Here is a 13,137-nt window from a genome sequence, read left to right on the forward strand (position 1 = left end):
AGGCCCTAGCATTGTATGCTTAGTCTCCTGTACTATCCCAAGTAAATGGCCTCCACTAGAGGTTGTATTCCTTATGAGGAATTGGTTAAGTACCTAGACCCTTTACGGTTAGGTAGAGAGTACATCTTCTCATTCACCTCATTGGCACCCTTATTTATCTTTATGGCCCACTCCCATATGCATCATATGCATGCTTGGTTGAGGTATGATTGGCCATGGTTGTGCCATTATGTAGGACATGTTGGTATCTCTCCGAGGGATGGAGTTTACCCTCTTGAGCATGGTGGATGTTGGGGATTGATGCATGGTTGATTGTGTGATTCAAGCATCTGACATTGCATAGCATGTAGATATTCGCTCTTGCTTCATCAGGGTCGTAGCCTCCACAGAGATATCGTGGATGGCCGTGTATGGACACCAGAAATGATTCTTGAGCATTTGGGGTGCATAGGATATCCCTGGGTGAAAGCCCCTAAACTTCCACGGTACCGAGGGGACACCTCAACACCAAGACCGATTGGAAAATATGAGGGCAAGAGTGCCTTTATACCTTGAGGCAGCGTCTCCCACTGCAACGTGGTCGGTTGGGATGGGGTATGGCCTTACCCGCCTGAGAGAGAGGGCAACTGCTAGGCTGAGTTTGACCAGCTCGTGAATGGGTCCGCTACCGTCGAGCCTTGCTGGTGATTGGTTGTTCACAGTTGGGTAGTGAGGTCTCCTATGCTCGTTTGACTTTGCGGGTCTTGCAGAGCGACAGTCATCCAGCAGTGTACTTGACCTCGGTGGATTCCTTATGATGGAACTGTACTTGATATGTGGATTGGATATGAGGACTGGCATTACTTCGCATTGCATTTGCATCGGCTGTATAAGCCTTATATTGCATCATCTCGATATGACGCCCAGTACTCATGTATTACATTGCATAGCCTTGGTACGGCTTACTGCATTCATAGTTTAGCCTCGATACGGCTAGTGGCATTAGTATCATTCATGTTTCCTTCTGCATTCTCCCATATCTTCTTCTAAACACCATTGTCACACACCTTACACCACCCTCTAAGCTTTCTATAAGCTTATGCACGATTGATGCGTGCAGGAGATCCCAGGTCAGCACAGTAGCGGAGGAGCTGTGGATTGGATTGCGCGAGCTGAGGACCTGTTGCAGATATTTCCATCCCTTCTTTCTATATTATGTATTTCCTTTTGAGCCTTGTACCTGTAAAGTTTAAATTCTTAGTGGATTTTGTAGTGTGTTCCTTGTTTATTTTCTGAGATTTACTTGTTATGATCTTGGGTATGCTCAATTGGATTGGAATTGTAATATGAAAATCCTCCTTGTAGGATCCCAGGATCGGAACCTGAGCCAGGAACCGAGAATGGGGTACTACGGAGGCTGTTGCAGCCAGAACCAGCTATCGGGTTCCTTTTGGGTCCGGTCACCGAGTCTGGGGCGTGACAACTAGCCTGGCCAGCTAGCGTTGCAGAATGACAATTGTACAGAGGCGAATGAGACAGGAAATCCGAATCAAGTGTTAGAGAATGAGGCCCGGTTAGCGGATGAAGTACATGACCAATGGCCTAGCCAACGTTGTGGAATGACAACCGTATAGAAGCGAATGAGACAGCAAATCCAAATAAAGTGTCGGAGAATGAGGTTCGGTCGGCAGATGAAACACATGACCAATGGCTGTATTTGGCAGAAGATGAACTCGCTACGTTGGATGGATAAATTTTTTATATGATTGACCATTAGGAAATTCAGTTTTCTTATTATAGATATTGATGTTTAAGTTAAATTGGAACTGTTTAGGATCATTATACTTCGAATAATATTTGATATTTTAGTGGAATAAAGTCCCAGATGGGTGGACATAGTTGAATTTTGGAATATAATTATGTGGTTGTGAATATGATGGATTTGATAATGGAAGAGTATGCAATTGTGTGGATGTATGGATGTTAATTTAGTGGAAACTTAAAATACATTAAACTACGGCTCCAAACAAATGTATGATGAGTGGAATTATATACACTTGGTGTACGAGTCATGGACCATAACTCAAGTTTGAGGGTGCACACTCTATATCCAAATTACAGGGCGTGACATAAGATACCATTCCCAAACATGATGTGCCTTAAAGGCTATTACGTAAAGGTAACAATGGCATTATGGGGTCATAATGGTTGTAACAACCGTTATAGGAAAAATGACATGTAACCGATGTTAACGGCTTATTACACCCCTTGTAAAGGTTGTAATAACCCTGTAATGGTCTATTACGAGAAAAATACAGGTTTTTCGGATTATTTTTTTTTTCAATTTTACATGACAAATACGTGCTTTTTGGGCTTTTTCTTTCAATAGAAAAAGAGATCGTGACGGCCGCTAGTACTCGTATCATAAAGATAATTGTGGTGGCCGTTAGGGCCACCATTACCATTACGGAATACCTTGTTCCCAAGTGAACATTTCAAATAGTTGAGGATCCTCATAAGTACTACTAAATTCCATGTCCTCAGACTCTGTATGAATTGGCTCACCACATTGATTAAGGAGGCAAGGTGATGGTCAAATAGATAAGTTTGTCAACAAGTCTCATGTACATATCAAGGTCTTCTAACAATTCTCCTTTTTCAAGTTCAAGTTTGAGATAACAATCCATTGGTATATCAACCAGTAATTGGCACCCAACATCCTAGTCTCCTTCAACAAATTATAAACATATTTTCTCTTACATTGATTTATTCTAACTCTTAATCTTGCCACTTCAATGTCCCAAAAAGTATCAAAGAAGACCAATATCTTTGGTATGAAACTCAATTTGAAGATATGACTAAAACTTTTCAATGCCCTCCAAGTCATCACTACTCACTATGATATCATCCACATACACAGTAAGTATTATGTAGCTAGATGTAGAGTTCATTGAGAAAATTGAGTGATCTACTCTTCTCCCTTTTAAGCCACAAACGATATAACCACAATATTAAACTTCTCAAACAAGGCCTCTGGTGATTGCTTCAACCCATGTATAGATATGTTTAACCAGCATGCTTTAGACGACTCCCCCTAACCAACATACTCAGGAGGTTGCTCCATGTAGACTTCTTCTTGTAGATCTCCATGTAGAAACACGTTCTTCACGTCTAGCTAAAAGAGTGGCCAATCATGATTTGTAGCTAGAGATATAACAACTCGAATTGAATTAACCTTAGCCAATGAAGAAAACTTTTCCAAATAATCTAGAATTAAACTTAGCCAATTAAGAAAACTTATCCAAATAATCTACTCCACAAATCTGAGTATGCCATTTAACAACCAACTTGGCATTGTAATGATCTGTTGACCCAACAAGGATGAACTTAATTGTGTACGCCTACTTAAACTTAACTAGAGCCTTACCTAAAGGAAGATCAGTCAGCTTTCAAGTATCATTGGAGTACATAGCTTCCATTTCTTCATCTATAGCTCATTTCCAATTTTCATTCAATAATGCCACCTGAATTGATTTAGTAATGGATACAATAGACAAGCTAACGGCAAATTTATGATAATTTGTTAAAAGATAGATAGAAGTGACAAAATTGGAGATAAAATGAGTAACGCAAGAGCGTTTACCTTTTCGGACGGCAATAGGAAGATCATCAACAACCTTAGAAGACTCAAAAGAACTAAGAACCTCAGTAGGTGTAATAGACGATTGAGTGGACTGAAGAGGAATAGTCAATAATACCTGGCCTTTTCTCCTTTTTCTATAATAAGTCGACATGGAATCCTTCTGAGGTGGCAGTGGCATTTCAAAATTAAAATTTGAAGGAAATACACTTGGCAAGGGAGATTCCATAGATGTAGCTTGGAGGGTCTGCTCATCTTTGACACAGAATGGAATGTTTTCAAAGAAAGTGACATCAACAGTAACAAAATGCTACTTAAGAGTGGAGGAATAGCACTAATAACTCTTTTAAGTGTAAAAATATCCCAAAAAAATATACTTAGCTAAACAAGGCAAAAGTTTATCTCGACTTGGCCCAAATGTATGAATAAAGCAAGTACAAGCAAACACTTTGGGAATTAAAAAAAGAAACTAGTTGATCGGGAAACAACAAAGAAAACAATATTTTGCCATCTAAAACCAATAAATGTATTATATCGATCAAATGATATGTAGTGGGAACTACATCGCCCTAAAAGATCTATGGAACATTTATTTCTAGCAAGAAGGCTCGAGTAACTTCCACCAGATATCTATTCTTGCACTCAGCCACCCTACTTTGTTGGGGTGTATAAGCACAAGAGGTTTGATAAATAATACTCCTGACTTTGTAAATAGGTTTTGAAAATCCTAATAAATGAGTTCCAAGACATTTGACCTAACCATATACAATTTCATACCAAATTGATTCGTTATTTAATTATAAACATTCTGAAATACACGAAAGACTTCCAACTCATGCTTCATTAGATATAGCCATGTTATCTTAAAGTAATCATCGATAAAGAGAATAGAGTACTTAAAACCCAACAAACAAACTAGGGACTCGAGATAGTCCCCACACATCACTATGGACTAATTTAAACAGAGCATCACTTCTTGAATCAATTCTAGATGGAAAGTGAATTCTATGATGCTTACTTAGTTGAAATGTTTCACACGCCAACTTCGACACCTTAGGAAGTGATGGAATGAGAGTTCGTAGATTCTGGAGAGACTGATGTCCAAATGACGATTCTATTAAATTGTCAAATTTGCAGGAACCGCTGATACACTTACTAGTTCTCTCTCCAAATACAAATTATTCCTCTCATGGCCTCCATCGATCGTCTTGCATGTATTGAAGTCCTCAAACACAAAATAAGAAGGAAAGAAGGACAAAACAATTCAAAGACGGTGTTTGTTTACTTACAAATAAAAGGCTAATAAGAAACTTGGGTGCATATAGAACTAATGACACAAAAATTAATGCATAAGGCTGAGTAGTATCAACTCCAATGACATTAGATGATGTAATATCAGTAAAAGTAACCAACATATTTAATGAAACACAATTAAAGGAAGAAAAGAGCCTTTGATTACAAGAGATATGGTCAGACGCTCTGAAATTGATGATCTGATAAGAAGCAGAAGATAACAAGAGACATGTTTTACCTGATTGAGCCAAAATAGTTGCAAAGGTAGAGGGAGCATTGTAGGATTTAGAGCCACTAGAAGATAGAAAACACGCGTATTCCTCCCATGATAGTGAAACACTGATCTAATCACCACTAGGATTAGATGAAGTACTAGTGGGTCTACCACTGGAAGAAGCATCCACCACCATAAGGGCTTGATTCGTCTTTGGGGATTTTCCATGAAGATCCCAACAAAAGCCTACAACCTGATTTGTTAAGCCACGATGAGTACATGTATGGTCTCCTCAACCACCTCTACCTTCCCCCTAGGAATTTACCACCTCTGTCACCGCAGAGAGCACCACGCCCAACATGTCCACTGCAGCCTCCACATAAACTGGAATAACCAGATGAAGAGGTCAATGCGGTTTTATCAAATGCATTAACATGAATATTATTGAATTCATTTGCTAAAGAGACTGATTTCTTGCATAATCCTCTGCCACTAAAGGAATGGAAGCTCCCAAAATTTTATCCTTTACCGATTGATACTCTTTTGGTAGACTAGACATAGGTTTCATTACTTTTGTATCTTTCCATTGCTTCTTCATGAGGCTGACATATGAGATAATGGGATAATATATGAAAAGCTCTTTCCACATGCCGGTCAATTCTTCAAAGTACTAGCCAAGGGGTTTGTCCCCCTTTTTAAAAGAGAAGATATCATTGTATAATTGATACACCCAAGAAATATTTTATTTTGAAGAGTACATTTTCCTCATAGTATCCCAGACATCTTTTGTTATGTTTTAGAACACTGAATTAGAACTCACATCAGACTCCATACTATCTATAACCAAGATTGAATCTGGGTATCCTCATACATCTATTGTCTGTATTTAGGATCATATTCCTCCAGTTTAAGATCCATGAGGTGTTGATCCTTTTCGCCGGCTAAGAGGAATACCTTGACAGACTTGGCTCATAGAACATAATTCTTCCCATTCAGCTTCACGAAAGTTATTGATGCATTGAAGGAGGGTCCTTGCATTTTCCCAATAGATAAGGAACCAACAACTAAACTTTTAGGTTCGACACACATTCCACAATCAATTTACTTTAACACCAATGGAAAATGCTGGTCTTAGAGGAAGATCCACATACAGCTACATGTCCAAAATGTTATTACCATAATCCATGTCAATATCATTCCCACATCGCACATGACTTTACTAGCGAGAATATCTACCAAAAACTGCATCCACATAATGCAGCCAACATAAACAAATAATTTTAAATGTCACTTCATGAAAAATCAGCAAACCTTTATTTATCTGCCAACACATCTAGGCTCCTATTTGTAAGCATTTCCTTCTACATGAAGAACAATGCAGAACACAACATGTTTTCTGCACAAAAGAACAGCAAAATGTGTTTCCCTTAAGGTCTGATCAGTCCCCTACACCTTTGGAAGGTCCCCAAAACTAGATCCAGCAACTTGGGGTGGCATGGAAATGATTACAAGGCCTATGATACCATGTATATTTGTATAGAGATTGAAAAAGAAGAAAGGACGAGAAAAGAAGAGAAAGAAAGAAGGAAAATTGAGAGAAGAAAAGAGGAGATTCGGGTTGCATGTCCCCCCTCCTCCTTTATGTTTAAGTAATAAAAAGGAAAAATGACAAAACTATCCCAAAATATTAATATGTTTAACATATCCCAAGACCAAAACAACTAAGCAACAAGTGGGCCGTAGGCCCATAACCATATCCAAATGGGACATAGGCCCATACCCAGAACCATTAACAAATATATTAGAACTGATTGATGTCAAGTTCTTCCGCATCCATTCAGAGATAATTTGTAGGATGAAACTTTTCAAGAGAAAGTTCTTTAACTGGATATAATATTTACAAAAGTTCCACACTGGAATTTTTTCTTCTAAGATTCATCTTTTCATGTGACCGCTTTCCCTCATTTATATATGGAAAAAAATAATAATAATAAAGAGTCTAGGAAGGTTCACCCATGCCCCTTCTGACCTGCCATGTGTTGATCCAAGCTGTTCATCTAGAAAGTCCCACCATAGATGTACCACACAGTAAAGAAAAATCACTGATCAAAGACACTCGCCATCCATACCAAGCTGAGTTAGAAACGATGGTCCAGATCAAAGACCCTCATTGCGAATGGGCAATGAGGATCTCTAATCAGCAGGATAATTTTCATAGGGGCCACCTGAACTGTTCGGAGCACTGTATACAAAGTTTTTTAAAAAATACCGAAACAAAAATAAAAAATCAAATGAAACTTGAAGGAAAAGAAGAAGAGAACTACAGAACCAAAATAAAGGAGAAAAAACTGATTCAACATGATTTGCCATTTGCCATTTACCATTTAGTGATCCTGAATGTTCATGTAGGTGGTCCAACTGTAGATGCTCCACACGGAATGATCCCGCCGATCAGAGATACTCATATCCCATGCACATGTATTCAAATCTGAACGAACTCACCACTCAATGGAACATGAGGATCTCTAATAAGTGCAATAGTCTGTTTTAGGGATTGGCGACTTCCCCATTCAGTGACTTTGGCACTGGACGTGCCCAAAATGGGTACTATCGGGTCGGGTGAATTAGATAATAGACGTCTGTTGGCATTCTAGCCTTCCTTCTCCTTTCAGGGCCTATCCAAAAGAGAATCCAGTACCTCTTGGTCGTGAATATCTGAATAGGACGAACCGCCCTGTGGGTATCTTTGCTTTGGAACAAAATAATTAGAATTAAGCTCCGTCAACCGAAATGTGTATTCTCCATATAGGAGATCTTCCAATTGTGCAAGACTTCAGTACCTTCCAGCTGAAGGATATGGATAGCAACATGGCAAGGTAGTAGGGGCAAGCAAGCCTAGTAGGCAACTGCCAGTAGCATTTCTCATAGGCTCCTAAGCAGAACTATCGATAAATTGACATCAATGAACAGTTAAAGATTAAAAAGAAAAAGAAAAACAGAGGGGAGACTATTTAATCCTACCAGTTGTATTGCTTTGAACGCATGCAAGTGCCCAATCATCAATCCAGACCGTTCAGTCATTCTAACAGACTCTTGGTAGGAGACGATGCAAGAAGCATGCCTAGGTTTAAAGCCTGGCTGGTGCATTTGTTAAACATACTTATCTGCAAAAACCGCTAGATTCCCTAGGGTGAGAGGAATAACCATTGTTTCCATAATAGAAGTGGTTTTATTCTAGGGTCATCAATCAGGCATAATTGCGAATTGGGGATTGAGTGCCCTTATTGGCAGTTTGTATTTTCTTTTTTTCTTTTTCTTTTTCTTTTTTTTTTTCTTTTTCGGTTCTGCTTTGTTTTCTTTTTGGTGGCCTTTTGGCTCTTACGAAATTCCACCATCTTTGAAAGAAAATAAATTAAAATAAAATAAAATCTCGGCAAAAATAATGATGTAACAATACCAAGACATCCACTCAATAGCATTACAATAACGAGCAGTCAAGATCAAGCAGAGAAATATAGATCCAATCATAAACTTGAAAATCTTTTTGACGGGACCCACCTTGGACTGATTATGATTCTAAAGAAACAATTTGGTCAGATGATTCTAAATATTCCATCAATGGCCATTAACAAAAATGACCAGCATTTAAAGGGCCGATATCATCTGATCCGTGTGATTTCTGTGTAGTGGCTTATCAGTGCCGAGCTCAAAAGGATAGACCGTCCGGATAGATGATCAGATGATCCCACATGTCAAATGCAACTAGTTGTAATGTATAAGATTATTTCTCACAATAAATAAATAAATAATAAAATGAAGAACCATACTACCAAGATGAATAACAAAAAAAATAATAAACAAAATAGAAATGAATTACAGTACATGAGAATACCTGAAAGCTCTTGCTGAGCTGGCGCCCATAAAAGAAGGCGCACCTTGTCGTCGACCTATCAAAGACAAACCCGGGCTTTGAATGGATGTAAACAGAGAAACTCCCTTCTTCTGCATTCTGTGGACCCCACCAACCTCAATACAACAAATTCAAAGGACAAAAGGAAAATGAGAGAAGTCGAACGGCCATGGAAATTGGAGAAAATTACGAACCTGGAAGAACCCCTGCCACAGGAAATCGAGAGGGAGGTTGCTGCGCGCGAGGAAGAGGAATGCGATCTTCGGCGTGCCGACGAAGGGATTGGACGGCCTACTGAGAACGGAAGCGGCCGCGTTGCGGGCCGGGGCCGAGGACGGGAGCTTAGACAGGGAATGGAGCCTGAAGAGGGCGAAGATGAAGAGGACGGTGGTGAGAGAGATGAAGAGCCTCGATCCAGGGCGGATGGGAAACGATGGGAACCGCTTCTTCATCATGGAGGGCAAAAATGGAAATAATTTCGTTTCTCGAATAAAATGACAAGAGAAGGAAAAAGAGGGAAGACGGAGTACATGGAAGGCAGTTACAAGAGAGAAGAAATCTGCATTTTTCGGATGGCGTACGTGTTTCTCTCTTCTGCACGGAATTCTCTTCAATGGCGCTTCATGGCACGCGGAAACTCCGAGATTTTGTGGCACGTGATAGGCACGTGTATGTGATGGGTAACGCTGCTAGCCTGGTTCCAGACCCATCATGAGATCTTGGCACGTGCGAAAGCTTAAAGCCATTTCCAAACCCCTACACAACGTTGATTTCTTTGGTGATGATAGTTTGATCATCAAATAATGAACTTTGTGATATGTCAAATCTAAATTCATAAATTTGATAAGTTTATGAGCTTACCAAATTCAAATTCACATAAATCGAGTGAAAATGATGGCTATGCAGATAAGAGAAATGCTACTTAGAGCTGGCGCTGTGATTGGGTGGGGTGCGAACTCGCTGATTGGGTTTCGAAGTAGGTTTGAGCCAGGCCAGTGACACTGGGTTGAATTTGGGTAAAAAATGCAACCCATTTAAGTAAATGAGTCAAACCTTGTATTAAACCTTGGCATCACTCGCCCAAGTAGCTTATCAATGGGCTAGGTTAAGATAACCAGGCCCAGAAAACTCAAAACAAATTAACAGAATACTAGCCTAAATACACATGCCTGACTGTCTAAAAAGAAGATAAAATTACCATTTTGTGCAATGAAATCTCTGTTTTTCCTGGTGACCCCCCGGAGGCAAATGCATGCGCTTTTTCTGTGGGCGGGCCCACCGTGATGTATCTTTACATCCAATCGGTCTACCCCTTTTCTTAGATTATTTTAAGGCACAAACACAAAAATAAGACAGATTCAACGATCAAATGGATCATACCACAGATGACTCTAGCATTTAATGCAACTTACCTTTAATGCTTTATGGATTTTAATGCAACCAAGCTTATTATTTGGTGTGGTCTACTTGAGCGTTGGATCTGCCTCATTTTCATTTTGTAGCTTGAAATAATCTGAGAAAAAGAGGTTGACGGTTTGGATGTACAGATACATAACGGTGGGCCCGCCCACAGAACTGACCGTTCGGAGCTAGGGACGGGCGCGGGTAGTACGCAATACGCGTCCCGCTTTTTCATTGTCTGGTAGATGCAGTGGGCTCCCCAAATGTTGTATGTATGACTGTGTATTTTTACCAGTGGAAGGGCTAAGCATACCTTTAACCTCTCTATTCCGTTTAAGATCCCGAGGGCTGCTAGGCCTGGTCAACTCGAGCGATTATAGCTAAATGAGTCGGGTTGGGCTTGGGCTTTATCAATTTCAAGTTGCTTGGGTTGCGCCTGTGGGTAATGGGTCGGGACGCGGATTTTACTGCGCAAGGATGCTGGGTGGGGCCCACCACCGTGTTTGTGGGAAATACACTCCGTTTATCCGTTTGGCGACCTCATTTTAGTACCAGCGTCCAAAAAAGAGGTGGATACAAAACTCAAGTGGGCCACACGAGAGGAAACAGTGGGGATTCAGTGAGAACCGTTGAAACATTATTATGACCGTAAAAACTTTGTTTCGGGCTTCCCTTTTTTTTATTCCACTTTATCCCTATAGTAATGACCTTATAAACGGTTTGGATGGCATATAAACATCAACGTGGAGCCCACGAAGGTTTCAACGGTAGGTATTTCTTTCCCAATTTCCCTCTGGTGTGGTAAACTTTAGTTTTGGATCCAACTCGTTTTTGGTCGCTTTCCCTATAATGAGCTCGTCAAACGGATGAACAGAATATATTTCTCACAAACATGGTGGTGGGCCCCACCCAGCATCCTTGCACAGGAACCCCCTGCGAAAGGCTTTAGCAGGAAATCCACGTCCAGTGGGTCGCTGGTCAATTCAAGTCCGGATCCTCTGTTTTCTGGTTAACAGGGATTTCCTGTTAACCTGGCGGTTTGGCGTCCGAAGCTTTATTTTACTTTTTTTTGTTTGGTTTTTTTTTTTAAGTAAGTGGTGACGTGGACCAATGAGGATTAGGGTAACAGGAAATCCAGTTGACCAGATAACAGAGGATTCCGACTCAATTCTTAGACGTTGACACAACGAGTCCGCCACTTGCAAGCGACCATCTGCAAACGCCCAACACAAGCTCCCCACGCATGCAAACGTGGCAACGTGTTTGTGATCTTGGCCACTGGCACTTAGTCCCACAGTGAATGCATTGTAGCTTAGAAAGCTTTCTGGTCCACTCATCAAGTGGGCGCCACCGGTATAATGACACGTGGGCCGTCATTTATCCTTGCCGGGCTGTCTATTCTTTTAAACCCCTGTTGCCGTCTGAAATAATGACCAGGCGATTTTTGCGAGGGCAGATCCAAATCTCAAATGGACCACACCACAGTAAACCGTGGTGATTGAGGGATGGCGAGACGGGCCTAATTTTTGGAATATACAAAGTATTGGATCACCTGATCAAAGGCTCTGATCTCACCCATATCTTCCTCGTTTCCACGTGTGAGGGGAGTGCATTTCCGAGTGCACACGAGCAACTGGATGGTCGCTTTCAGGAAACGATGCAAGGCGGTCGCGGTTTGAGTAATACCCCTCCTGTCCATACATTTTTTATTTTTCATATCATTTTAAGAAATAAGCCCAAAGATGATGAGATAGATCCAAGGCTCAAATGGACCATACAGTTGGGATTAAATGTCTACCGCTGGAAACTTCTTGGGGTATCAGAAGTTTTGGATCAAGTTAATGTTTTTTTTCCGCTTAATCTAAGGTTTATGTGACCTTATTAACGGTTTGGATGGAAAATAAACATCGTGGTGGACCCTAGGAAGGTTTCAACGGTTTACATCATTATCCCCATTGCTTCCCCTGGTGTGGACCAATTGAGGCTTGGATCTGCATCATTTTTTTAAATTTTGGTCTAAAGTGATGTGTAAAAATGGATGGACAGTGGGATATACAGAAAGGTGACCCTTCAGAGCCCTTGACTGTGACGAGCTAGTGACAGGCGGGGTAGTACCCAATCTGTGTCCGTCTCGTGTGCGTGTTTTTTTTTTTCCGTCCAGTTCCAGCGTTTCCCGCCCTGAAAGGAAGAGATACATGCGCGCGAGTGAAAATTGTTGAAGGAGCCTCGCGGTATAGATGATACTTTGTTCTGCGTCTGCAAGATCCACACCATTCATCCAGTGTAGAATATCGTGAGTATGACCGTGATAAAAATCGATACGATCAAGTCATCATGTGGTCCACACCTCCCGTCTTTTTTAGAGGAATGTGAATCTCCATTGTATTTCTCTACTAAACGTTCTATTTACAGGTAGCAAGAAGTAAGGCAGGTGAAAACGTGTTATCGTGCATTCGTGCTCCTGTCTCTAGGAATCGTAGATCATCTGGCGTGCATACAAAACATGCGTCAATCATCTAACGCCTCTTTTAGGATTTTCCATTTAGGATGCATTGGGGCGATACCGATTTCTCATTTGTGTTTCATAGCTTATTTATTATCTGAAAAAAAGAATTCATAGAAATTCTATAGAATATTTTTCATAAATTTAAATTTGATTATTAAATTAACTTTAATTAACGGATGTATATGATATTTGAT

The 13,137-nt window shown here is 40.4% G+C and overlaps 1 protein-coding gene across 1 annotated transcript in view; it reads right to left on the reverse strand.

Annotated features, from left to right (window-relative positions):
• The window catches only part of LOC131239073 (glycosyltransferase BC10-like), a 30,345-nt gene extending 18,209 nt beyond the window's left edge, over window positions 1-12,136 (reverse strand). The window contains exons 1-4 of the mRNA XM_058236632.1: window positions 11,990-12,136; window positions 9,567-9,725; window positions 9,231-9,482; window positions 9,019-9,135 (exon numbers count right to left, since the gene is read on the reverse strand). Coding sequence (XP_058092615.1) covers window positions 9,019-9,135; window positions 9,231-9,482; window positions 9,567-9,725; window positions 11,990-12,136 — 675 coding nt within the window. The remainder of the gene's footprint in view (window positions 1-9,018; window positions 9,136-9,230; window positions 9,483-9,566; window positions 9,726-11,989) is intronic.
• Between the last annotated feature and the right edge of the window lie 1,001 nt (window positions 12,137-13,137).

Source organism: Magnolia sinica, chromosome 3 (assembly GCF_029962835.1).
Source record: "Magnolia sinica isolate HGM2019 chromosome 3, MsV1, whole genome shotgun sequence".
NCBI lineage: Eukaryota > Viridiplantae > Streptophyta > Magnoliopsida > Magnoliales > Magnoliaceae > Magnolia > Magnolia sinica.